Source organism: Cygnus atratus, chromosome 4 (genome assembly GCF_013377495.2).
Source record: "Cygnus atratus isolate AKBS03 ecotype Queensland, Australia chromosome 4, CAtr_DNAZoo_HiC_assembly, whole genome shotgun sequence".
Taxonomy (NCBI): domain Eukaryota; kingdom Metazoa; phylum Chordata; class Aves; order Anseriformes; family Anatidae; genus Cygnus; species Cygnus atratus.
In genome coordinates this window covers 58,335,350-58,362,033 of record NC_066365.1, presented here as the reverse complement: position 1 = coordinate 58,362,033, position 26,684 = coordinate 58,335,350, and the positions used below count along the sequence as shown (strand labels likewise).

The 26,684-nt window shown below is 44.7% G+C and overlaps 1 protein-coding gene and 1 long non-coding RNA gene across 2 annotated transcripts in view; one reads left to right on the top strand and one right to left on the bottom strand.

Annotated features, from left to right (window-relative positions):
* Positions 1-309: 309 nt before the first annotated feature.
* Positions 310-17,389, bottom strand: LOC118251503 (uncharacterized). Its single transcript, XR_004779835.2, has 3 exons — positions 17,015-17,389; positions 1,263-1,305; positions 310-1,184 (listed from the first exon to the last, which is right to left on the bottom strand). It is a non-coding gene; the product is annotated as an uncharacterized LOC118251503 (long non-coding RNA).
* Positions 16,073-26,684, top strand: part of RBPJ (recombination signal binding protein for immunoglobulin kappa J region) — a 56,267-nt gene continuing 45,655 nt past the window's right edge. The window contains exon 1 of the mRNA XM_035553646.2: positions 16,073-16,159. Coding sequence (XP_035409539.1) covers positions 16,140-16,159 — 20 coding nt within the window. The 5' untranslated portion in view covers positions 16,073-16,139. The remainder of the gene's footprint in view (positions 16,160-26,684) is intronic.

The window sequence follows — 26,684 nt, the reverse complement described above, 5'->3', positions numbered from 1 at the left end:
CATGATAAAAGCAAAGATGAAACAGAAAGGTTGATCTTGGCAGAAAAATCAAATTTTTAATGTGGGTGAGTTTTAAATACCAGGTACTTAACTATCCCGAGTACCATCATTTTAAGTTACTAGATCTGTGTCCTTTTTCACGCAGACTGCCTGAACTACAGTAACAGGGAAAGCTGGTTAGCTACGGGAAGTGATCAGTACTATTGTCTTTTTTTTTTTTTTTTCCAGATGAGAAGACAAAAGGGACTTACTCATTTATTTTAATATCCAGTATTTGAGTGAATGAATTTTCAAGTACATTGCTCTAAATGAAACTTGCATGATTCCAGACCTTTTTTTCCTTCACCCTTTCTGTGTTCTCATAAGTTCTGTGTAGAGCAGTGCTGCCTTTGATCACAGACAGTAAGTCTCTTTTCCAGGTTTGGCAAACACATCACTTTCTCTTTTTTGGAGGTTTGGAGTAACACTTCCTCAATTTACATTGCAGTTATTTCATCACAGCTTGGAAAACAGTTTTTCATATTGCTTATGTGGGGACCACAATTATTATCACTTGATAAAATAAAATCTGCTCTTCTGAGTTGCATGTAAAGTATGTATGTAAGAATTTATCTGCTTGCACAGTGATTCAGTGTAGTTGGCTTTTGTCTTGCACCATTAAACATAGAGAACTTACTAGAGGTTGCTGGCTAGAAATGTATACAAGAAGGTATACCAGCATTATCATGCAAAATTATTGGGTTTATATACAGCAGAAAAATACGCAGTATCTTCCCCAAACCACAAACATATATATAGTTATATATACAACGGCATTTTGGTTCAGAGCAGTAGTGCAGTTTTGAAAGAAATCCCTCATCACACCCATTTATTGCTCATTGGTTCAGTTCACAGAGCAGCTCAGGTTCCCTGCAGAGGAAGCCAACCCCGCAGCTCTGCCCAGTGCGTGGGAAACGTACTCCAAACTCCAGTGGGGATGTAAGAGTCCAAACCAGCCAGTGGGCCTTTGGACAGCTTTAAACTGCTTGTATGGTGAGAACAGCCAGTCCGAGGGATTGAGTCAAAGGTAGCCTGAAGTTCAAATCCGCAAAGTGCTTGTAACAAACATGCTGATTCTCAGCATTAACTACATCAGTATGGTGATCTGTTATGATGAATTACTCATTGATATAGACAAAGCCAGCCTATGAGACATAATCAAAAAAAGAAAATAAGTCCTGAGAATCATAACGTAGGTTTTAGCACAATATTATAAAACTTACCTCTATATGTTTATTTTTCTGCAGCCCTTGCCATCACCTCCTCCTACAACATAAGAGGTGCAGCTAAAATTTTACAGCTGAAGCAAGATACCTTTATTTTAAATAAACTTAGAGTTCAGATGGGAAACTCCTGAAATGCTAAATTCAAAAATATGATATTAATTTTTTTCTATTACGCATGAACTGAGCAGATGACATAATAAAGTAAACACTATCCCATTCTTAAACTACTACCCAATGCAGGATAACTGATGATGGACACAGGATGATGGTCTAATATTACAACTGCTAAAGCATCTGAAAGTTCTTTCAAAATTATGACACACTAACTTGCTAGCAAAAATTTCACAGAAAAAGTCAGTTTCATTCCACACTACGTACCATTCCTACGGAGAAAGACAGCTTCAACACTGACCTAAAAATTGGGGATTGTATAGATGCCATGGGTCATGCTCAAATTAAATTTGCTTTGGAGAAACAACTATTTTTTTGACCTACTTTAGAGAGTAATTTCCCAAGACTGAAAGTAAATGCCAACTTAATAGAGCGAAAGGAAGCAGTTTATTTTGAACCTGAATGATAATGGAGAAAATTTTTTAAATGTTTTGTTAACTTCAAAATCCTGTCTTCAGGGCAGGAGCCTTCCTTTGCTGAAAAAAAATAAAAAAAAAAAAAAAAAAAAAAAAGATAAACAACACTCATTTAAAATGATCACAACAGGGTGCTCACAGGCAAATGCAGGCAAATTGAGCTTACCCACTTCCAGTGTGGGCAATCAAGGATTTATCCTCTTCTCATTTCATGGCTGACATACCTTCTGAAATTTGCAATCGTCGTTTGTATTACTTGATCTCAATCTTTATGGCGCACTTCTCTGACCCTTCAGAAAGTACCAGGAATTCCCAGAAAATCTGTAGACGTTAGTGCTCTCTCCCAAGCAATATTCTCTTTTGCACGTCTACCAAGTTATTCCTAGCTTATTGCAGATACTTAGAGTGGAACTGTTGGTGCCGAAGACCCTGTGTTCACTCTTGTATGTGTTTCATGGATTTTACTCTAAAGCAGCTAGAGCTGGACCCGTGGGCTGAAAGGCCATGAGCAATGTGGGGACATCCAGGAAGATCCTTCCAGTTTAGTTGCTTCGTAACAAAATTCAGTTCTTGTGCTCCCAGCCTTCTGGACAAGCATGGCAAATAGGGTCAGCTGGGAGATTACCAAAACACTACGACACATGCTTCCTCTGAGCTCTTGGATGCCCCTCTTAGGTGTCCCACGACACAGCCAGGCACACCGTGATAAAACTCTAGCCACACTGCTTCGATCTGAGCTATCAGCAGCACCCCGATTTGTACACTGCCATATATTCTCTCTGCGGATTTAATGAACTACAAAGGAAAGGAGAAATGGCTTTGTTTGGGGTGGCTTTTTTTTTTCTCTCCCAGTTATTCTGAGCAACAGAAAGACATGCCAGCCTCCTGACTTGCAGAGCTCTTACCTACTTCTCTCTGAAACTAAGGATGAGGATGTGAACCCCTGTTTGCAGTGCCTCTATAAGTCTGTTAGGGGACCTGATGCCTTCCAGCTTGTCTGTATTTCATAAGAACATCTGTAAAAATGGGGGACTAAAATAAGCTTGTTTCTGTCTCAGAGGGGCGGTGAGATTAACATTAGCAAAGTAATAATTTGTTTTCTCAATTCTTGCCATCTCAGCTATATTCTTTGATAAAGCACGTTAAGAAGTGTCAAATGTGACAATTATGATCTATTTTTGCCACCACTTTTGCAGATTAGCATATTTTTCTTTTGATTTTGTCCCCCCTCCCTTTAGCCTGCTCCCCCATTCCCATTTAATTCTCCCTCCTCCCTCTTTTCCCCCCTCTTTCTTGTTTTGTCTCTCTCAGGTTCTTTCATTGTCACATTGTGCTCCTTCAAATGCAGCACACATTTTGTCAATGGAGCCTCTGTAGTGGCTGGAAACCGAGAAGACCCCGTCCTGCAGACTGCCAGGCAGCAGGGGACCAGAGTTTTCTCAGTTTCCAGCTGCTTTTGAAGCAGCACTGATTGGTTTCTCTCGCTGCTGCAGAAAAGGCTGGCACACGGGAGCAACAAATTCAGCATGTCCTTCTGGCCTATATTCAACAGATCCGCAAGTGCCAGAACAGGGACTGGGAGCAATCTGATGCTGCCTGCTCAGCCATCCCTCTCTACTTACTGAAGCAACAGCCTCTCCCTTTGCCTTTCCACCCCCTTTTCTCATTTTTTTTTTTCCTCCTCTCCATCTACAGTTTGGCTCTGCCACATCTCCTTGCAGTTCACTTCTCCAGCTACAGAGTTTCTATAGGACCTTACAGACAACGTTTTTCTCTTGTGCTACTCTTGCAGCAGCATTTAAGCAGCTGATGAGCCGGCCGGGTTCTGTGGCTCTGTGAGGTTGTGCGCAGCCATTAACCCAGCGCAGTGGCTTAAAAGGTGCAAGTGAAATGGAGTAATGTCAGCTTCTTTTGTAATCAACATAAAGGACAAAACAAAAGTTTACTAAGTTGATTAAAGCAAGACAACCCTTTCAATAGTCCTTTTCAGAAGATTTCTATAACTACGAAAAGTAAAACTATAAACAATGGGGGGAAATATATTTAAATATTAAAAGCTTTGAATATATTTTTCTCTCTCCTGAAGTCTTAAGAATCTCCAGTATGCTGGGGAACTCCCTGTATTATAAGCTTTGGAAATACTGCTGCAAAGACTTATTCAATCCGTCAAATTCAAGAGGCTAAAATACAATGCTCTAAGTGGGTAGAGCAAGCAGTGAGAAGGGATGGAGGACAAAAGCACCAGAAGTCCACAGTAATCGTATTTATGCCCTAGGCCTGCTGCAAATCACTAAAATATTGCTACGTAAAGCTACATAATTATATTTCATGAATCCATTATTTCCTAATGGTCATTTATCTAGCCATTAGGCATTAGAAGTTTCTTGCAGACAGTATTGCAGAGGCAATCTAGAGACAAGGTTTGGAAGAAGATAGGTTAGCAGATTTGTAAATGAGTTCAAGGCAGATATATAAGAAACACTATCTAAGTCGTTTGGGAGCAAAAATCAGGCCAAGGCTCCACCAGGCAGTAAATCCAAAGTTACAGGAGTTAATCCCAGATCAAAAATGTCAGCACCTCTTGGTGCAATGTACTCAACTGGTACAGCTTGCAGCACTGGATTAAATTTGTTCAAAAAGGCAAAAACTTGCCCCTGTACAATTCAGGTTTAATCAAGTACCGCCTTTTCTCCCATAGCTGTCACTGAGGCTGCATAAAGAACAAAGCTGGCATAAACACTGCATTATGTGCCCTGGCTAATTCAGCAGACACCTCGTTGTGCCTGATCTGGATTGGGTTTACACTGCCCTGCGATCTGGTGACTCACAGAACTGGTCTTTATAAAAACACTACCTGCAGCCTCAAAGATAATGGATTATGTTAATGAAATAAAGAGGCAACATAAAAAAAAAATAATAAAAAAAAATATTATTTTGGCCTAGATATTCCCAATAGCTTGTTTCCTAGTTAGGAATCTAAACAAAAAGTTTGCAACCTCTGGATGCTGTGTGGTTTCAGCATTTGACTCCTAAGCTGTAGCACCTAACTGCGTGCACTATATACATTCATTTTATCTAGGCAATTAAGAAGAATAAACAGAACCCTCTTGTTCACACAATGACAGTTTTATGAAGTAGAAATTAAGAATATGGCTCATGCAGGGCACCGTGTCTTTTGCATATGCCACAGTACGGTGGAGGAGGAAGGAGTATTTCACCAGCTTCCTCATCAAAGAGCACAGTTTAGCAGGAACATGCCATAAATAAGAGTACCAATGAGAACATTCAATTGTTTGCTTGGTAAAAGCTTGTTTTTTTATATTAAAAGTTAATTCATTAGGTCAGGAGGTATCTATTCTTGTGGTTTTTCAGTCTCAGTGCTGTGATTTAAAAAATCCTTCTTTTCATTCTGATCCCACCCCAAAGACTGCCTCGCTGCAGTATGAACTAGCGCGGTTTAGCTCAGTGCTGAACAGCTCGGGGTAAGTGCCCTCAAATTACAAACACACAGCCGAGTCCCGTGACGTTTTCCAAGGGAACACAGCAAACGCTGCTCCACGTTCCCCCCGCGGGCTCCAGAACCAGCTCTGCTGCTCTGGCAGCGGGGTGTCCTGGTGCCAGGGAGGCCGAGGAGGTGGGGTTTGGAAGGCGTGTGGGTGCAGCTACCTGGAGGTCTCCGGCCCCGCGTTACGTTTCAGGCAAAGTGAGTGCATCCAAGAATGCTTTCAAATGTTACACGCACTCAAGAGGCTTAATGAAATAATGCCCAGAGTGGAGCTTACTAAAATATGAAAACAACTGAGGAGAGGACCTAACAAGATCGGGTTTGCTTGTGCCAAAACCACTAATTATCAGATGAAATGTCAAAGATTATGTATGTGGTAGCGCTGTGACAGATACTGCAGCTATGTGAGGCAGAGAGTACAGCAGTCCTTAGTGAGTTCTCGCTAGTACAGCATGGTTTCTAGTTATTTGGCAATAAGCCTCACTTAACAAATATTTTGGGTCTAGCTCCACCTGCCCTCTTCACTGCTTTCCGGGGCTGCTGCCCATGCCTCTTACCCCATGCTGGCACTGTTGCCTGCTTTAATAATACTGATGCTGAGACCAAAATCGGATGAACACTGCTGAGTTTGCCACGAGCAATGCAGACGTCTTTGCTCCGAGCTCCATTGCTCCACCGCTTCCATTTTGATCCAGTGCAGGGACATCGGACTTAACCCTGCAGCAAACCAGCCCAGGTTGAGGAGAGAAGCTGGGCTTTGCTTCTGTGCCTCCGCACTGCGCCTCAGCGTGCAGCAAGGAGCCCCACGTCCCCTTCCAGGAACCACAGGCTTCCTGTCCCTGCTCAGCCATGGGGTCAGGAAAGCACTGAGAGAAGGGCCGGCAGCACCCCACAGTCCTGGGCGGCGTGTCACGCTGGTGTTACTGAAGCAGCCCTTTTTAGCAGAAGAAATGAGTTACTCACTAGCTGTTGCTTGGGCTGAAGAGATGCTAAAACTCCTCGTTTGGTTTCAGCATCACAGTGGTACCGGCCCTGTTTCAAGGAGCTGCTCACTTTCCATCAGCTCAGGGCTCTCCGCACCTTGCCCCAGCGCGTGGCATAACCCTGGTAAAAGATGTGGGCAGAGGCAAGTTGGGGAAGGTGGGAGCGATCCTCTGGCCGCTGTTACAGAATAATATATCAAAGTGCTTAACGTTTACTGTCAAAACTTTCCCCATTCAGCTATCTTTTACATAGGACTTTGTAAAAAGGGAAGGGGGAAACGGGGAGAGCCAGGCACCCTTTTAGAGCTGCTACGTCAATTACAAACACAATGATCCCTAGGTCTGAGCTTATCGGTGACAGTTTTTCTTCGCTTCAATTTGTGTTACGGCCTGAAATCACAAAGTTGTGATCCCGGAGAACCCCCTTTGTAATGCATATCAACTTTCGTTGTGCCCCTTTGTTCCGAATGTGACGGAGCATTGTGGTGCCTGTGTCCGGGGAGCAGGTTCGCTTTATTGTTCTTGTAAATATGTACTGCTGGGCGCAGCGCCGGGGAAGGCATTGAGTTTGTGCATGACTGACGCCGACCCGGACAACTGCTCTGACCCCCAGCAGATGGTGGTGCAGGGACTGCAATGATCTGGAAGTAATAGCATGTGCCATTTCTTTTTGTTTGGAACAGACAGCCAGACCCTGCGTTTCCCTCCCCTGTGCAGCAACAGCTGTATATACAGTACAAACTGGCAAAACCCTAACTGTCACTCGGGTGTTCCTCCTCTGCCATTAATCGTAAAACCTTGGGCGCTGGGACTTCATCAAGATTAAGCACTGCGTGAGCACCACATGGCTCTCCCCAGCGTTCATAAAATTGTGTGCATCGGGGCATAATTCAGTGGCTAGCCTAGGGAGAAAAAAAAAAAAAAAAAAAAAGGAATAATAGTCATAAACATCCACCACCCCCAGTATTGGACTTGGTAGTGGTGGATTTCCTGTTTTTTTAACCTCTACCCGGAAAAAGCCAGGGGACGGGAGTCAGTATGCACTAAGATTTTTGACTTTCAGACTACACTACTTTATTCAGTTTTCATTGTTGTTTGTATTTATCAGGAATCAAAATAAGTGTTTGTTTTGAAAAAAAAAAAAGGTATAAAATGGGTGAAAGTCCACAAATGATGTTTTTTTCCAAGGCCAGGGGAGATTTATTGCCTCAGAATGATAGCAGGGCAGTTGGCATTTGTTTTTCTAAGCGAGAGGCCAGATTTTTTATAATTTATTGTATGTGGGACATCTCACCAGAGGTCAAAAATGACAAATAAGAATAACAGCTTGTTCAAAATCGGAGTTAATAATCACTCACTGTATGTTTGGTCTGTTGTTCCGATGGCCATAAAATTGTCCCGGCAATCTGGTAGGGAATTTCCTTGGGGTAGAAAACAGACAGAATAACTGCTCCCTGCCACTCCTCTCTCAGTCCAAGCCAAGACGGCTATCAGAGGAAGGGGCTGGAACACAGCTGCTCTCTAAATATTGTATTTCTGGCTGTGCTAATGCTTCTGCGAGGCTTTCAGCAGGCAGGTCACAGACAGGCAGACTCGCAGTGCTCGAAATGAGGTACAAAAGTATGACAGAAGTACTGGGAAAGAAATGGATTTCTTTTTCCAGAAAACGTCCTCACAGTCTATTCCCTGTTCTGTACCAAAATAAACATCTCTTGAAGGTTTCACACAAAAGACCCTAAACCTACAAGCCCGTGTCCTAGCTGTCAGGCCAGTCCTCTGAGATAACAGACACTTTTATGCTGTTTAATTCAAGGCAATCTCCCTCATTCTGTGTGAGCAAAACCTGTTCTGGGTTCCCCTGGTTTGCGGCATCGTGACATAGCTGTCGGGTTACAGTCAGCCTCTGCTGCTGGGCTCTTGGCCGGGACGTATATTTCTCATTACCTCTCAGTAGAAATTTCATCCTAGACTTGAGGAAAGACCTGGTAAAGTTTGCTGAAACCAGCTTCGGTTTGGACAAACCACCCTTTTCTGAAGAGAAACCAATGTTAGAAAATTTCTGTTCACCTCCAATGCAAAACCACCTTTGCATAAATTGATGAATTGTGCTGTGTCTGACAAAATAAGTATAAAAAAACTTTTTCGCAGGTCAAAACTGGGAAAGGGGAATACATAGTTGAAAGGCATACAAGGTAAAGGAAATTCAGAAGTGAAAACTTTTCTGTGGCAATCTGTAGCTCTGACCTTGAAGGCTAAGTACCTGGAAAGCTGCTTGAGAACAACGGCATCTCTTGTTCATGACCTATCAGGCTTGGGTTAAGGAAAAATTGTTTGAATTTCCCTTTCTGTGACTTTTAAGGAAAAATATTGTTTGGTCTGAATTCTCTCCAGTTTCCTGATCTTGTTCCTAGTCAATCTGCCCCAAACGACAAACACTTAGGCAGAAGTAGCTTTACTTTCTTGACTAATCCCATTAGCTTTAATGAGTCTAATCGCATGAGTAAAATTATGCATGTGCATAACTCTTGGCAAGGTCAGTGCCAGTAATGAGCAGAAAAACAAACTGATAATGAAGCCATGAGTAATAAGAACAGCCATCTATCTGGATTTCTAGAAACTTATGTAGCTACAACAGTAAAAACAAAATACCGTTGGTTATGATCAAAGAAGTGATAGTGACTTCTGAACCAAGACTGCCAATAAATAGCATACAGAAATTCTTTAAATAGCATCAGTGGCATGGCTGCAGTTACCTCCGTAACAGCCGTAAGCTCATTACCTTAGTTCTGACTTATCTGTTCATCCATTCATTTATACAAAGCTCATCAATATGATATCCAAGCACTAATGAACTTTAGCATTAAAAGGTCACTTCTAATCCACTAAAAGGAAAAAAAAATCAAAAGGTTATCTTATTCACAAGTGTCAGCCACCCTGGATCTGCGCAATGAAATATTCTCAGGCAATTTGTATGGACTTTATTTTCATCACTTACTATCAGAAATAGACTGGGGAGGAGAGGGGATTACAGAGGAAGGGCTACAGAACAGCAGAGGATCAAACCGATGTTCTGGGGGAGACTGGCATGGAAGTTAGACTACGTTCACAACAGCTAAAATTTGTGTGACTGTTCTTGACAAAAGAAATCATCTAAATAGATCCAAGATAGCAGTATGACAAGAGAATTAATTTTTTAGGATTACATGTTCTTTGACCACATGTTTAGAATACTTTAAAGAATCTTCTGTTTCAGGAATGTCTAACTTCCTCAATGTTTTAAATAGAGAAATAGACCAAAACCAAGTATTATCTTCATAGCCCGAGGCCATAGGCATTCTCCATAAGCCACCAAACATGCAAAATTAATTTAACTTCTTCATACGGGACTAGCATAAGGCTTAGCTGCTGCTAAATTCTCAAAATAGCATGTATGCGGTACCCAGCTTTGCACTCTGGAAAGCAATTTCCTAACTCTCCTCTAGCCATTGCAAGGAAAATTCCTGTGTGCACATATTTGTATGGAGGATTACAGGTTAAGGATTTCTGCCTATGCTTCCTCCCATTCTACATAGCATGTGGTTATGACTGGGACCCAGACTTTCCTAGTACATAGTAAAACGGGCTGGATTATTATGTTAAATAGGTTTCCAGTAGTAGTTTTATCAAGGCATTATGTGCAGTTTGTGGTTTTATTTCAGAGTAGGTTGCTGAGCTCTTATTTTAATACCTTTTTATGGTCAGTCTGAAATTCCCATGAGCACTAAATACAGGAGAAAAATGTGTATAATCAAGAGTTTGTGTTTATTTTTTCGCGTTTTGTCAAACCAACGAGTTTTCACTCTTTAGGGGCTTTTCCACAAACACATTTTACTTGCAGGTAAAGGATGTCAGAATACATGTCAGAATGCATGTCAGAATACACTTTCTCAGAGAGCCTCATGAATGGGAGAGCGGACTATCTGAAAAAATCCTCTCTCAGTCACCGAACTGCAGGCTTGGGTGTGAGCGTGCCTCTGTCAGCGTAGCCAGTACACTAAAATATACATCACGAAAACATCAGAACTGAGACAGTGCCTCTGGTTAAGTACTTTTTCTGCACAGACATCTGTTTCCACATCGGTTCAGAACTGTAACATTGCAAACTTAATTTGTATTTATATATGAATAAAATTGATAAAACATCTGGAGCTGTGTCATAACCTTTAAATCTTCCTTTTTGTTTTGTTTGTAATAATTCATAGTCTAACTGACTAGTTCAGGCTTTCCTGTCCTCTTGATTTCAGTGGGATGCAATTAATTTACCTTTGTTGCACTCCACTGAAACGTCAAAGGGCCGTACACAAAAGGAACAATATGTTCCCCAGCGTGTTTTGGAAGTGCGGAAGAGATTTTTGATATAGTTTATCCTGCCGTGCTCCTTTGCGGTAATCACTTGGTAATCCTGTGCGCTGCGGTTGAATCCGAGAACTGGTTGGGTGGGTACGTGTGCTTACCAGCAGCACCGGGTCGCAGCAGCCCAAAGGTGGGGCCCTACGGATCACACCTTGGCCAGCTCTTGTGGTCGTGAACGCCCGAGTGAGGGAGCTGAAGGCAGCTGGGAATGCTGCCGGGCAGCGGGCAGGCACTGCCAGCCTCCAGGATGCCATCGGATTCAGATTCACCTGCAGCAGGTATCTGCAGGGCAGCCTGAAGAGCAGGAGGCTGAGGGCACCACAGAAGGAGCTGTGGCCCAGGGCGATAACCAGGTGCCACAAAATCTGTCGGACGGGCGTCCTGCACGCGCACGAGTGGAGAGGAGCGCTGCGCACGGGTGGCTCAGACATGGGCAGCTGTTTCTTTGAAAGAAGTACAGATATGCAGGGTGGTTTACAGGCAATTGGAGAAAAACTTCACCCAATGGAAAATAACTGGAGGTACTTTTCTGCGGTGGGGTGAGACGCAAAATTTAATTCAATACAAAACGTGTCTTCAGAGGGTGTTTTAGAAAAATATTTAAAAATAAAAGGTTTCAGAAGTCAGTCATCAAACCCTTCACACTGTTAACCTACATAACCACATGATGTTATTACTGTTAACCTCATCTTCCCTCCCCCTCTTCCTTCCTATTGTTTGTTATACTCACTTTTTGCATCTTGCCTTTAGATTCTAGAAGTGCTCGGTGGAGGGACTGTACTTGCTTGCAAGGCACTCTCGAGAGGCATAAGCCTGACCGTAGCTTTCAGGAGCTACCGTGCTAAGGGCACACTTATGACCTAGCTGGCATTAAGATGCAGGTCACGATTTTTCCTTGGGCTGCTGAGATTATGACACACAAGTGAGAACGATTTAACAATGCTCCCGTTTAAGATTGCTAACTACCCCTCCTCTTCATCCTTATCGTCCTCAGGACAGTGTTGCAAATCCTCTGAGCTACATTGAACAATAGCTTCCATTTCAAACAGCGGAGGCACTTCTGACATCTAGTTGTCCAGCTAGCGGTTAAGGCGATCACTTTAGCTGGCATATGCACAGAAGTTCAGATGTAAGATATGCTCTGTGGGCAACTGCCTGTTTATTTTCTTTCCTAGACACGCGGTTAAACCACACTGTACATCCTGTGCTTATAAAATTCCAGAAGGGTTATATCATAGCATGTACTACTCGAATGTGTGATTTACATTACCAGATACAAACTGCAGCATCTACAGATAAACCTGTTACTTACAATGAACTGCAGATTCAGATAGCTGCGTGAATCTACTGCCTATGATGTTTTTAAGGTCGGTATGCTTTATAAATAGCTAGGATTTTACAGGATATGCTATGAGTTATTTTTTCTGAGAAGTGAGACTCGACTGGGAAGGGGACTCACTGCTAAGCACGTAACAGACACGGGGTACTTCTATAGAAGTGGGGGCAGTCCCTAAGAGATCTGCAGTCCCCTAACCTGCCTACAGGTCATCTGGATGTGGGGCAGTGGCCGAGCAGGAGGGCAGGCAGCAGTGCTAGCTAGTGCTGTGCCCAAAGGAAAGAGCTTCAGGGCAGCACAGAGTCAGGGCTGAGCCGGAGAAAGTTTGCTCCGGACCGGTCGAGCAGGCTGTTGAAATCTTGAGGCCTCTTACTACAGCTTGCACCCAGTGCTCCCCGATCCTGCCTGCCCTCTGCTCCAGAGCCGGGCTGTTTGTGCAAGGCAACTCCTTAAATGCCACCTGACAGCCAAAATGAAGTGCCAAAAGACCACAGAGAGGGCCTGATCCCTAACAGCTTTGCTGGCTGTTGATCCCTGTCTTTTCTCTTCTTTCCACCCTGAGTCCTGAGAGAATGAGGGGCCATATGAATTCCCAGGTGAAGCTCTAGGTGTCTGCACAGAGCACAGACCTGGGACAGACCACTGACAGACAGACCTATGGACGTGGCCCTGTCCACACCTGTACGTGTCAGTGAACCAAAAAAAGTAGGAGGCGGCCCTGTCCCAGGGTTTACAAAACAAGAGTAACAGCCATTTCCTTCTTTAACCTTCCCTTTCCAAAGGCAGCTAACGACTGTGGGTACCCCACTGGGCAAAGCCCCCTCCTGAAAGGAGAGGCCCCGTGCCCACTGGGAGCCCCTGTGTCCATGGTGCCGCCGAGCCAGGTGTCCCCACATCCTCGTGGAAGCCAGGGGCTCCATTCAGAGCTGTGCCACTGAATTCGGCACGGCTTGAATCACCTTCTATTGGAAAGGTCGACTGCCGATTTACATAGTAAATAAATACAAAAATTTAAATCTTGCAAACTTTGTAGTTATATTTGTTCCCCTACCTCAGCTCAGGAGGTGTTTACCTTCACTACAGATCAGAAAGGGGGGCCTAGTTCACTGAGGTATGAGATGCTTTCAGTTTCCACTAAAGGCAACTGAAATTGCACACACTGTACCATGTGAAATAAGAACTTTTAGCAATGAGGAGAAAATCCAATGCATGAACAATAGTAAGAAAAGAAAGAAAGAAATAAAGAAAGAAAGAAAAAAAGAAAGAAAGAAAGAAAGAAAAAGAAAGAAAGAAAAAAGAAAAAGAAAGGAAGGAAGGAAGGAAGGAAGGAAGGAAGGAAGGAAGGAAGGAAGGAAGGAAGGAAGGAAAAAGAAAGGGAGAGAGAAAGAAAGAAAGAGAGTGAGAGAGAAAGAAAGAAAGAAAGAAAAAGAGAAAGAAAGAAACAAAAAGAAAGAAAAGAGAGAGAGAGAAAGAAAGAAAAAGGAAGGAAGGAAGGAAGGAAAAAGAAAGAAAGAAAGAAAGAAAGAAAGAAAGAAAGAAAGAAAAGAAAGAAAGAAAGAAAAAGAAAAAGAAAAAGAAAGAAAGAAAGAAAAAGAAAGAAAGAGAAACTAAACACACCTCTATGGTTTTATTGTCTTTCCTTCCACCTCAATATATTCACATAATTTCAGGCTATTGTTTTTGATGTGAACAGTATTCCTGGCCTTTTGCACTACAGATTGTTTATTACTGAAAAGAAAGGAAAAAAATCAATGCTCGTTTGTTTTATAATGTACCTCTGTCAGTGATGGAAAGGACTACAATCATTTCTGTTATTATTCTTCAAAATAATATACCTGCTCCAGTATCCAATTAATTTGATTATTAGTCAAAATGACTTCTTTGTAAAATATTAAGAGTCTAGACATGGCATATTATTGTGTACTGTATTTTTAGATCTTCCAGTTCAATTCAAAACACAGTAAAAGAGGGGCCCCAGAAAATGACCATCTAGAGACAGGCCATGGCAAATATCCAGGAACCATTCTTAACAGAACGGAGCTAGCATGAGCTGAGATCATTCTTTAGCCTTGGAGGAAAAAAAAAAAAAGACAAGATGTTTTTAGGAAGAGATTTCCAAAGGGATTATGAGTTGCTCTTCAAAAACAATACAGAGGATTTCCAGTATGCATCGTGCTTTTGACAAGAGCTGCGCCTTCATGGCTCCTTGGAGCCAATCAACGTCATTTTGTAACTCCTTTCAGAAGGGGAAATCATGATGGGGAAAAGTGCCTTTGATAATAGCAAACAATAGCTGTTTGTACAGTGAGCAGAATTACAGTAAACCTGGTGGCCAAGCGATCTCTTAGAGCATGCCTTTATACATCTGACACATTCATTGAATTAGTATGAGTGTACTTAGGAAAGACATCATACTAATGGTGTTACTGAAAATGTTCTCGCTTTTCCTACCTTGGGAAACTGCAGAGGTATGGAGGTGAAGTAATAAAAATGATGCACTTTTTGGAGTCTCAGGGGATTTTTAAATCTATGTTGAATATGTATTTGAAGTTAAATTGGTATGCTATACTAAAGGCATGAAGAGGTTGAATGGATAGGATAGAATCCAAGTCAGAAAGGGATTAATTTTCAGACAGTCCTATAATGGACTTGAAATGGTCATGTTGTTAAGTGGATCCAAGATCAGGCTCCTCTCATTTTGTTATGTCAAGATGTTGGAGCACACCCAGGTCCTTTCTTTTTGCAGATACCTTCTTGTTACATCATCCACACTGAGACTTCTGAGAGGTCAGTACAAGAGTCACTTTATTGGTCTGGGACTTAGCAGACTCCAAAATTACCTGCTAAACAAATATATCTTGCCCGGAGAGGTTGTGGATGCCCCATCCCTGGAGGTGTTTTGAGGCCAGGTTAGATGAGACCCTGAGCAACCTGATCTGGTGGGTGGTGTCCCTGCCTATAGCAGGGGGGTTGGAACTGGGTGATCTTTGAGGTCCCTTCCAACCCAGGCCATCCTATGATTTTATATTCTTATGCTTTTTGGTTGTAGAAGACACCAAAATTAAGAAAATAGGCTTTGTATTAAAATTTATTTTTCAAAAATGTGATGATTTTATGTAAGAAATGGGATCACTCCTTGGAGTACCCACACCTCTGAAGCCCGATCTCCAACCCCTGGTTTGTAAAAGAATTTATTTTCTGGCTGGTTTCTGGGCTCTGTGTGAGGAGAATTTTGAACTGAACAGTTAGGAACGAAGGAACATTTGGTGTGCACTCCCACGTGGAGCTATGGAGGGCGATGAAACGGACTTTTAGGCTTTAGGCGGCAGCCCGCACCGCTGAGGTGACGGACCCGGGCAGGCCCGTGGCGGACAAGCCCCGGGGGCTCCACGCAGCCCCCCCGGCCGAGCCCAGCCCCTCACCACCCCCAGGGCCGGCCGAGCCCCAACATGGCGGCGGGACCCCACGGGGCCCTGCCGCGGGCTCGAGGCGCGGCGCGCGCCGCCAGCCCTCACCCGGCACACGGCGGGCGGGCCCACCGCGCCCCCCGCGGGGGGGGAGCTCGGGGTAAGGGGGTGGTGAGGAGGAGGCAGCCGCCAGCCCCCCGCCTGCCGCCGCTACCGGGAGGCTCTGCTAGGCGTGCTAGCGGTCACCGCCCTGCTGCCGCCCCGCGTGGTTTGCGGGCAGTGCCGCTGTCCACCCCCCCCCCCCGCTCTCCCCGCGTTGGTTCGGTCCGCCCCGCCCCGCCCCGCCCGCCGGGCAGCCAGACGCACGAGCGGGCAGAGGGAATCCCCACCACCCAGCTCTCGCGAGACTCCCCTCTCTCCCCTCTACCCAGCGCCGCGCGCTCTCGCGAGACCTCGCCGGTTCCCACGCCGGGGCTGTTGTGTCTGAGGGGAGAGCCCGGGCGCTGAGTGGGCGGCGCGCGCGCGCGCGCGCGCGCGTGTGTCCCCCGTCCTCGGCGCATGCGCGCTGCCATCCCGGGGAGGGGAGGCGTAAGGGGAGCGGGGAAGGGGAGGGGGAGGAGGCAGCTCTCGCGAGAGTAGGAGTTTTGGCGAGAGTTTGTGGAAGATGGCGCCTGTTGTGACAGGGTAAGTGCGGGGGGACGGCGGCGCCGCGCCGGGAGCGCCGCGCTCCGGGGGGCCCCCGCCCGCCGCCCGCCCGGCCCCCGCCCGCCGCCGGCCCCGCCGCCGCCTCGGGGAGCCCGGTGGCGGCCTCCGGGGGCTGTGCGGGCGGGCCCCGGCCAGCCGAGCCCCCGCCGTCGGGGTCCCCCCCGGGTGGGCGCAAGGCTCTGAGGGGCGCGGGGCGCGGGGCAGGGCCCGCGGGGCTGCCCCCGGGCTCCCTGAGGCGGCCCGGCCGTGCTCCTCCCCCCTCCTCCCCCCCCCGGGCTGCGCCGCCTGAGGGGCTCCGGGCTCGGGGCTCGTCCTCACGGGTCCCTGAGGGGTGGCGTGGGCCCGGTTGTGCCCCCCCGAGATGCCGCAGCCCGGCTCCGCTCGCACCCAGGCTGCTGCCCCGGCCGCAGGTTGGGAGCCGCGGTCCTGCCCTGCCTCAGCCCCCGGCCGGGCTCAGCGCCCCCGGGCCCCCGCATAGCTGCTGGGGTGCGGGCAGGGTGCGGGTCCTGCCGGCCAGGCAGCTCCTGTCTCGGGGCACGGGGCCAAACTGCCCTTCCTCGCCTCCCCTTCGTCCCCCTTCCCCGCTCCCTGGGCTTTGCTGGGCTTTCTCAGCTCCTAATGGTGCATGGCCGAGGGGAGCAGGCTCCCTGCCCCACTAAGCCACCGTGGATCGCAATGAATGATAGCTGCAGACCCTTTCAGCCACGCTGGGTAATAGCTAATCGTGGCTAGCCCGCTGCAGTGCGTGTCACTGTAACCAGCGACACCCTCGTAGCCACCTACAGCCCGTGGATAATAACAGACACGCCGCTGGCACACAGCGTCCGATCTCACCTGCAGTGTTACACTGAGTATTGCAACCCTTGCCACATCTTGAGTTCTCCTGCTTATTGTAAAGGCCGTGCCCGTAATTTTGGACCGCGCTGGACACGTGTAACCTCCTATATGCCGAGGGAAGGGACAGCAGGAGAAGAGCAGGCCATGTCTGCGCTCCACCTGTTTGTTCCAAATGACATTGTGAGCGGTGAAAGCACCGTCGAGCCTTTCTAAAAAGTGGACCTTATTTTGTGATTTCACAGCGTGCCTGTGACCTTCTGTCTTCCCCGTGGGATTACATTGTCTCCAGCATGGGCTATGTGGTTAGAGAGCGCAACAGCCTGCTTGGGGGTGGGGTGGAGTTGGTGGTTGATGCTTTTGTTCTCGTGGAGAAGGTAGCATTATGGTATTTTGTTGTTTTGTTTGGCTGCAGCAGTGTTTCCAATTCCTTGCTTTTGTCTGTCGAAAACTATATCGAAGCTCTTGCTTGATTTCTCTCCTGATAAAGGCATCTTGCGGCTCGTACACATTTTCCCAATTAAATGTTCTTTGGTGAAGCTGGTCTTATTTGTTATGGTTCCTGGGGTGTGCTATTTTAGAGGTTAGAGTTGAAAGAAGGAAAGAAATGCTTTTAAAGTTTGCTGCAAGTAGTAGTCTGTGTCCTAGTTAGCAATTAAGCTTTTCCACGTTTCTGTTAGTTTACTCATCTGAATATTTGGGCTCCATTTCCTTTTGTTTATTGATTATTACAGGCTTGTCAGAAATGTTCTCGTGCTTATGACGTTACAGTTAGCCTTCGTGGAAATACGTTAAAATATTGAGAATAACAGACGCTGTACTTTTTTTTTTTAAATGGGCGATCAAATTAAAAAAGCATTTTAACAAGAATGCAAAAAACTGTTCTGGATTTTAACCCTGAAGTTACTGTTCAAAACCTGTAAGTTGAGTAATTCTCTGAAAATGTTGTCTCGTTTTCTTGTTGTTTATTACTTTTAACATTGATAAAAAAGAAGTATGTTAAGGTCGGTCAACGTTGTAGCTAGATTGCATCGAGGAGCCTGGGGTTTTTATGTATGAGCTGTTTTTGGGTTACAGCTGTGATGCTGAGCTGTTTGTGTACATTAGCACACCCGACACAATTTGACGATACTCCAGTAACTGACTTTTTTCCAAGTAGTCAGTAAAAATGGTTTTTCTTTCTTGGCTGTTCTGCAAAAGCTGGGTATTAAGCAGGAAAAAAAAAAAAGTGCTTGAAATTAAAAAGCTGTAACTGAAGTCTGTAGTGCCCAAATACTGCCTGGTATTTGACTGAGCAGCGTGCCTTTCTTATGGGTGCTCGAACGTTGAGATAAAGCATATGGTTTTTCCGTAGCCGGCGTAGGCTGCGTGTGAAAACACAGCTTTTCCTGCGAAAGCTGCACGCCTAAGCCTAAAGTATGGTTTGTGCAGTGCTGGGTGGAATAGTATGAATTTACTAGAGTAATTCTGGGGGGAGTCAGGGTACGATAGCAGTTTGTTACCTGCAGCACGTTGCACGCTTCTTGCATCACGAGGAGCGGTTCGATCAAAACTGCTGGCGCGTACAGGATGGCTGAAAGCCCACGGTATCAGAACTGCGTCTAATAAGGTACGCAGAAGCCTGGGGCCAGTTACTGAAAATGAACTGTTTGTAAGGCGATTTTAAACAAGGTGGATAGTTTAGGGCTGCAATGGTAGGATAGTGTTTGGGGATTCTGTGGAGCATTTTTGGCTTGTGAGCAGTTTAGGGAAACTCGATGTTTTAAGATGGCAAAATTAATGAAAATGTTAGTTAACTAGAGTTGCACATTTTGGGTGTGAAGTGCTTTGTTTAAATATTTACTGATACTACAAAAATGCCTTTAGGCCTTGATTAGCTTGAAAATTGCTGTGTTAGGCCTATTGCAACAATGTGACAGAATCTCTGCTCTTAAGAACTTATTTTTAAGTCATTTTAAAATGGCTTAAAAAGTGGAGTGGTCTCTTCTGTGGCTCGCTCTCTAGTCTGGGACAACCCCGTCTGTAAAATATTAGAAAAAAAGCAAGAAGCTGTTGCCAAAAACCTTTGCAAAGATTTCTGTACCAGCAAGCAAGTAAAAAAAAAAAAATTGTAGAGGGTAGATAAAAATGGTAAATGCTAGCCATAAGTTTGAGTACTCAATTACCAGTGAAAACCTTTGTAATAGCAGTAAACAAGACGGTATTTGGGTTATTTTTCGAGCAGCTTTCAGATAAACCCTGAAAAAAAGACAATAACAACTGCATAGGCTTCTCCCGGGTACAGGGTTTTCCAGCGGCTCTGTAGACAAGTGTTTTAGTAACACGTTTCTAAATACCAGGCTGTTAGGTGCCTGAATTAGTCACCCCGAAGTTGGGTGGCGAAGAGGTGTTCCCTGAACGCCGAACGACTTCAGGGTGAGGGAAGACGCCGCAGACCTGTGGTGGCCCAGGAGGATGCTTGGCACCAGGTGGAAACGTGACAGGGTGCTCGCTGAAAGCTGCCCCTTCTGCGTCCTGGTCAGCGGTGTGAGGAGGGGGTTCACCAGCAAGGGTCTGGAAGTAGAGGGTGGAGCGGGTGCTGCTGGAGAGATGGGAGGGGAGGAGGACTTGCGTGACCTGACGTCGGTCTGGAAAAGCTAGCTGGAGAGGGATGCTCAGAGTAAATAGAGCAGGGTCAGCTCTGCGTTTTGGAAGGGTGCTTCGGTAGTTGGGATGTGAGCTGTTGTGGTCACAGGATAAAATTTAACCTACTAAAGGCAGATCTTAGCGACATGGGGTCTCAAAACCTGTAGGTCTGAGGACGTATAGAGAGCCACGGTTTGAGGGCTGATGCTGTAAGAGTCCCGAAAGGCAGCGACTTGCCGCGGTGGAAAGGAGGGTGGAGCAGTGACAGAGCCCGTAAGGCCCGTGTTTTGTCTGGGCTGGGGCTGAGCTGATAGCGAGGCATCTGGACGGAGAGACCGGTGGCGCCAGCCAAGGTGCTAGCTCAGTCAAACACTGCAGATACGGCGTAGAAAGCGTGTTTCTGATTTGCTGGCAAGCAGGCGGCAGCTTCATGTGGTGCTAGGTGAGGTGGAGGGGAATGGAAGGAAAGGGATGTGAGACAGGCTGCTAAGTAGTTCATAAAACAGTAAAGGTGAATGGGGATGCTCCTCCAGAAGGATGTGCTGAAAGGAAAATGAGAACGATAAGGGCTGAGTCACGAGAGGAACGGGGCCAAGGGAGTCAGGGAGAATATTTCCGGCGAAGAAGCGCTGCTGATAGTCCGGGTGATCGGCAGGGCTGGCGAGATAAGAGCTGCACCTGGATCCGGAGCCGCGTCGCGGCGGTGGCTGCGAGAGGTCTTCCTGAGAACGGTGTCCGTGGAGCTCAGGGGCTGGAGAATGGATTATGTGGACTGCAGGAGTAGGATCCAAGGAATGGGATCTTCGGGCTACAGTTTTTACTGTTGCTGGAGGTTTAAACATAGTGCTTATTAAGATTTGAGTAATAGCATAACCATGGCTATTGTGTTGTGTGCGCGCACATCATGAGTGCTAAAGGTTGTTGGGAGAAACTCATTTACAATCAAATGAGTAGATGGTTTTGTGTGACTAACATTTAAATCATTATCAAGGGGCATGTCAGCATCTTCGTTCTGGCTATTGGGAAATCTCTGTGAGCACTATGTTCCTGAGAGACTCTTCTGAGATGCCTACAAATGCTCTTCTCACCGCTTGTAGGCTCGGCAGGAGCGATTTTATGACGTTAAGCTCTCGATTAGGGTTTTGCTCCCATTGTTTATTCGTTGTTTTAAGTAGCTCTTAGTCATTTCGGACTTATCGTAGTTGATGTATGGCACAAGGAAGCTTTGAAAATCATCTTTCTTTTTATAGCTTGATTTCTCTAGAAATAGGCTGTAGTCTGTTTTAATAGGCATAAAATGCGTTGGCTTTTTAAACTGCTACTTAAAAGGCAGAATCCTTTACCAGTATCTCTGTGCAGAGAGAGCTCTGATTCTCTACTATGAATTACACAAATGATATGTGAGTGGGAGAGAATACTCTTTCTTTCCTCTGACTTGCTACATTCTACTTTGCAGTAGTAATTCATTCGAGTTTTTTTTATCATTATTAGGAACTCAAACGATTTCTACATTTAAAAAGAGCGCACAAAGAAGCTAAAGTAGCCTGCAGCAGCAGTGGCTTGTGAAGGCTTTCTGAAAGACCTGCTGCACCTTCATGTGCACGGGCTTGGAAAAAAGCTTTTAGGAACTCATTCTTGGAGTTACTTAAAAGAGTACAGTTACATTATAAAGAGTATAGTTAAGGTGGGTGCACTACATAGCTATTCTGTGGTTTTTGGTAAAATTGAGCAGAGAAATTGTAGTTTTAGATGTGTAAAGTACGTGCTTAACACAAGTATCGTGTCTTAGGCAATGCATGTCAACGTCTGTTGGGAATGGAGAACGTAGTTGATCCCACATATTAGCTTCACATGTGGAGAGCAAATCATGTCAGCAGAATTTTAAAGTTTGGGGCCATCCTTTCTCTGTTGGCAGTGCTGATCACCCTGAATGCTTTGGCTGTTAATTGCAAGCACGTTATTAGCTGACCTGTGTGGCACTGGGATGTGCTGAATCACTGCCTCCCAAGAGCATTTCCCAGGGAAGGCGTACTTCTAAGTGCTTTTTGTTTTATTTTTAGTTTACATTATTGAGCTATTAAAAGAAAAAAAAAATCAACTGTAGCATCTGCCTGCATTTAAAGGGTTGCTTATTTTTTCCTGTATGCTTAGATAAAGAGGGGAAAAAGATAAACATCACTAGCTGCATTGTTGGATGAAATTAATTCTGTTTGCACAACTGCGTATGCCTTTTAAGTGTGTTATTTCAAGGCAAATTTACAATTACAGATGCAAAATCGTATTTCTGAACTCACTGAGGTTTCATTTTTATGTAAAATGCTTGTGATCTAATATTGTACAGCTGTCGTATTTGTCTTGAACGTAATTGCAGAAAGAACTAAGTAAGATCATACGAGGCAAGGAAGTAATACGGCGTTATGGTCATTCCTTTCCAGCGTACAAGCTCAGAAGAGGAAACAGCTGATAAATTTCAAGAGAAAATTATTAATAGAAAGTAGCAATTTCCATATCATTATATCCTTACCGAGGAGTGGAAAAGTAAACGCGAAGCTCGGAGTTTGACATTATCTCATTTCCTGGGGTTCTGCTTGTGTTGTGGTGCTTTTTACTCATAATTCGCGCGCGTGCGAGTGTGTGTGTGTGTATGTGTGTTTTGTGGTTGCTACCTTTTCTTTTTTTTTTTTTTTAAATGTGAAGTACCCTTCCCAACCTGAAGAGACTCTTTCATCGCCTGTTTGTGTGTGACATCACAGGCCACTTTGCAGAGCCAGGATATAGTAAGCAATTTAAAATAATCTCGTTTTCTGAAAAAATACTCGGTACTCTTCTGCTGCGGTGGTTAACCAGATAGCGATACACATCTTCATGCTTGTAAATGCGTAAACTACGTGTTTGTGGCGGTAAACTCTGTTACCAAGAAGAGAGAGAAGATAGGGGTTTCAGTGTGAGAAATCCCTTGATTAAGACTGAATTTCTACATCTTTACAACACGCGGAGGCTGTAACTTTGCAAGGATAACAGTTTTCGTTTCCCGTCTCATTTTTTTCTAATTTTTGAAAATTTTGATTTATCTATAACATTTTACCACTAGTTATACCGGTGCTTTACTATTCCAGTTACTCAGGTGGTTCAGTGAATGACATGATGCTGCAACATGATTTATTCTTTCTAAAGCGATCTGAAAATTTCGGTCTGCAGCATGTACCTACAGTAAGTTTGTCGAGCTCTTTTTTGAACGTGTCTTTGTATGTGAGTAAGTCTTGAAAACTTTCTTGCTGAATTTATGTATTTCTGTAATGAGTGGTTTAAAGTTATTGCCGTTGCTTTACTTGGAAGACGTGAAGGCATTAAGATGGGGGGATGGAAGTATAGCTTACCTCCTTTTCGTTGCAACTGGACGACTGGCTTGTATGAAGAGGCATTTAGGCAGCACGTCCAAAATCCAGAGCACGTGTGGTAAAAGGCAACGAGCTGTGTTGGCAGGTGGTCCTTTCTGACTGCTCCATGTGAGATTACACCTGTTACTTCATTTAATTGTTCTACGTCTGGTGGCGAGAGTCAGGAGTACGTATTGCAACGGGTCCTAGTCGACGTTAATCTCGTTAGTTATAGTTACTTGAGTAGCAACACAAATATTTAATTTTATTTTATTTTCCATTAGGAGCAAAGAAAAACGTGGGCATCTTTCAGTATGTGCCAGACAACGGTCTTTCTGCTGCTGTTCTTGATAAGATTGCTCAGTCTGTAGAACATTTATTTCATCTGAGTTTTTTTTTTAATAACTTGTGGCATATTTCCAGCGTGTGGTGCTTTGGGAGGTTACCAGGAAGCCTGGTATCAGAAGGAAACTTGATCAGGCAGCCATGAAATTCAGAATTCTCTAAGCCTGACAGAGGGAACTGAATTGTGTAAAATACTGGTCCCTAATTTTTGCCGGGCCATAGTAACAGCGCAGAGTGAAAAATACTCTCTGGGCAATATCCTGCTTTCCTTTTCCTGGCAGCTCTTATTTTAACTCTGTAATTCAGTTTTGGCTGGGAGCAGTGGCAGAGGGTCTCGCAGGCAGCGTTGCTTTCGCAAGCTGTAGATTAGGAACTGCCCGTGTAGAAAATAAGGTTGAACTTGTTTGCTCAGCAGCACAATTCGTGAAACGAAGCTTTTATCAGGTTTTGGTACAGTAGGGGGGAGTCTCTGCTGATGGGCTGCTGCTGTCCCCGGTGTTTTGACGCGAGGGGACCTTCACACTGGAGGTCTGGGCAATCCGAGGTGCTTGTGCTCGTTCTCGGCTCGTGCCGTTGCAGAAGGGATCTAAGGCCTGGCATAGCGGAATAAATAATAATTTAACTTACTCGGTTATCTTGTCGTTGTTGTTCCCGCCGTCTGCGTAAAAGACCTTCGTGTCCTGAACATCAGAAAGCAAGTGCAGAAAGCCAGTGACTTGCCAAGGTCAGACGCAGGGTCGGTGGAGAGGTGGAAGCTCAGTTAGTGTCTCCCGGCCCCGTTCTCGCTGCCCCGTGTGCCTGGGGGCCCTGCCCTGATGGGTTCGCTGCGTTTCGGCAGGTGGCATCGTGCCTTCCTCCCTGCTGCAGCTGGGTCGCAGAGTGAAAGGTGCGTGGAAGGCATCGCACTTCCTTAGGCATTCAACCTGCCTGACAAACAGATGTGGTAAAGAAGATGAAGTGTGACCGCGTCCATCATAAATGTGTCTTGGTAAGAGTGGGGGATACTGGAACAGGGAGGCGCTGCTCTGGTGTAACTGCACCACAAGGAAGGGATGGGGCATGACCAGCGCAGAAAGGCGAAGAAAGACAGAGTGGTGCTGTGGTGGGCTGGAGCCATGCCTTCATGCTCCAGAAGAAATTTTTCTGTATAGGTATTTATTTTTAAAATTTGAAATCCTTTCCTGCTTTCCAGTTCAGCCAGCCAGCGCTGGCTTCAGTAGCGAGCGTAAGAATTCAGAAAAGAAAAAGTTGTATTGAAAGCCTGGTATTATGCTGCGTGTGTGTGTTTCTTTTCACGCTCTTTTAGTTTTGTAGTAGATATACAGTGATGACTAGTAAAATCCTTAATAATGTAATATCTTCCAGAAGTGAGGGGGATGTAGCAAAACTATTCTGGATGTGTCTTTTCTGTCCAAGTATTTTTCTGGCCAACCTTTTTTCTTTTGCTGTTCAGTGCTTCTTTGCCAGCACTGAGTCCTGGGGTGTTCTTATTTTCCTTTTTGCATTCCAATTTATTTTTTTTTTTAAGATCGCCTGGTTGGTGTTGGTTTTGTTTTGTTTACATGTGCATTACAAATCTTTAGTCAATAAACTGTGCTGAGCAGTCAATCATAATAAGCATTTGGGCTTAGGCTTCCTCTTTGGAAGAGGCTTGTGGCACATGGCACACTGTGACAAGCTGTGTCAGTCAGCACAGGTGATGCTAAATGATGTAAAAGCTAGGTTTTGAGAGGTCTTTGGATAAGCACTGAACGTACAAGGGTGGCTCTTAGTTCCAGTATTAAGTGTTTTGCTGCTGGGTGTGGAGGTGAATGTAATGGTTTGTGGGTAAGTGTGACAGATGAATATTGTATAAAGAAAAGAGGGAATTCTCCAGCTCTGAAGTGTATTTTGATTTTAAAGGTCAGCAGAAGTAGGAAAATTAAAGCATAAAGACTTATTTCCCTGTGTTTTAATTATACCAGTGTTGGCCAAGTTAGTGTTCAGTTTTGATAACACAGTAAATAAAACCTGTGTTTGCAGTGCTTATGTTTTGGTAGTAACACTCTCAAAATACTGAGAACTGCGTTAAAACAAACATGAGAACCGCGCTAAAACAAACGTCACAACTTTCCGTATTTTTATTTGCAATGGGCAAAATACCTGTGTTTCACAATAGCTAACAGACAAAACAAAGGAATGGTTACGAAATGATGCTTGAAAAAAGGTCTCGTTGGGAAGTTTTACAGCGAGCTTGCTGAAGGGGTAAGTCATACTTCGGGCGATAGCAAAGGAAAGATGGATCAGGAGCTTACAGCCATGTCCAAGTGCTACAGGCTACTAGAAAGTAGAAGACAACTTGTTTTGTTGGATCCCTTGAGCTGGAAGGAAAATTGTTCTTCCTTCTGACTGGCTGCAGCATCGACATGGAGCTTTGGAGACAGCAGGAGGTGAAAGCTGACCTCGGAAGATGTGCTGAAGGTGCCTGTCGAGGCAGAGTTTGAAGCCAGTGTGAGTGTTCATTGAATCTAGGCTGAATTTTCATATGGGAATAAAATGTACAAGAAAACTCTCTGGACATACCCTGAGGATTTCCCGTGTTCATATGGATACTTTTTGGATGAATTAGTTTTTTTAATACCACGCAGTACTGTACAAACGATCAAAAAAAAAGTCTTTCTCTGCTGTTTCACCTTACTGCTGTACGGCACTTCAAGTTAGCAGGAGACTTGTTTGACTCATCGGTTTGTGTAGTCATGAAGGTCAGATTGCATCAGTTCAAATTTGGAAGTTTATCTTTTTCAGTTAGAACAGTTCTCAAAAAAAAAACAACAACCAAAAACAAAAACCAGACCAACATTTTCCAGAAGTTATTAGGCAGTGATGGGTATTACGTCTGGAGAGATAAGAGACTTCTTCACTTACTAGATGTCTGGTGCATAGGGTTCAAGTTGTGGACGTTGGTGTTTCATGTACCTTCTCAATACAGATTTTACTGGTTACACCTGTGATAACATTTGTTGTCTTCAGTATTTTCCTGTGTATTGTCCTGATTTCAGGTGTTTTCCTTTAGTAATGGCAGCCTTTTCCCTAAGATGAAAGTTACTACCCTAGCAGTGTCCAAATTGCTGTCCCAGCTAATGCTTTCTCCTGTTTGTTTTGAAATTAGTTGAAGAATGTTTATAGGCACTGCTTGACATTCTCTTCCTCTAATTTGAATTCAGACTCAGTCAATGTTTCCTCTTGTTTTATATATGGGATATTGAGATATCTTTAATTATTTTTACCTAGCTACTTTCAGTCTTGTTCTCTCCTGAGTTTTGTGACCAGATCTCAATTCATTT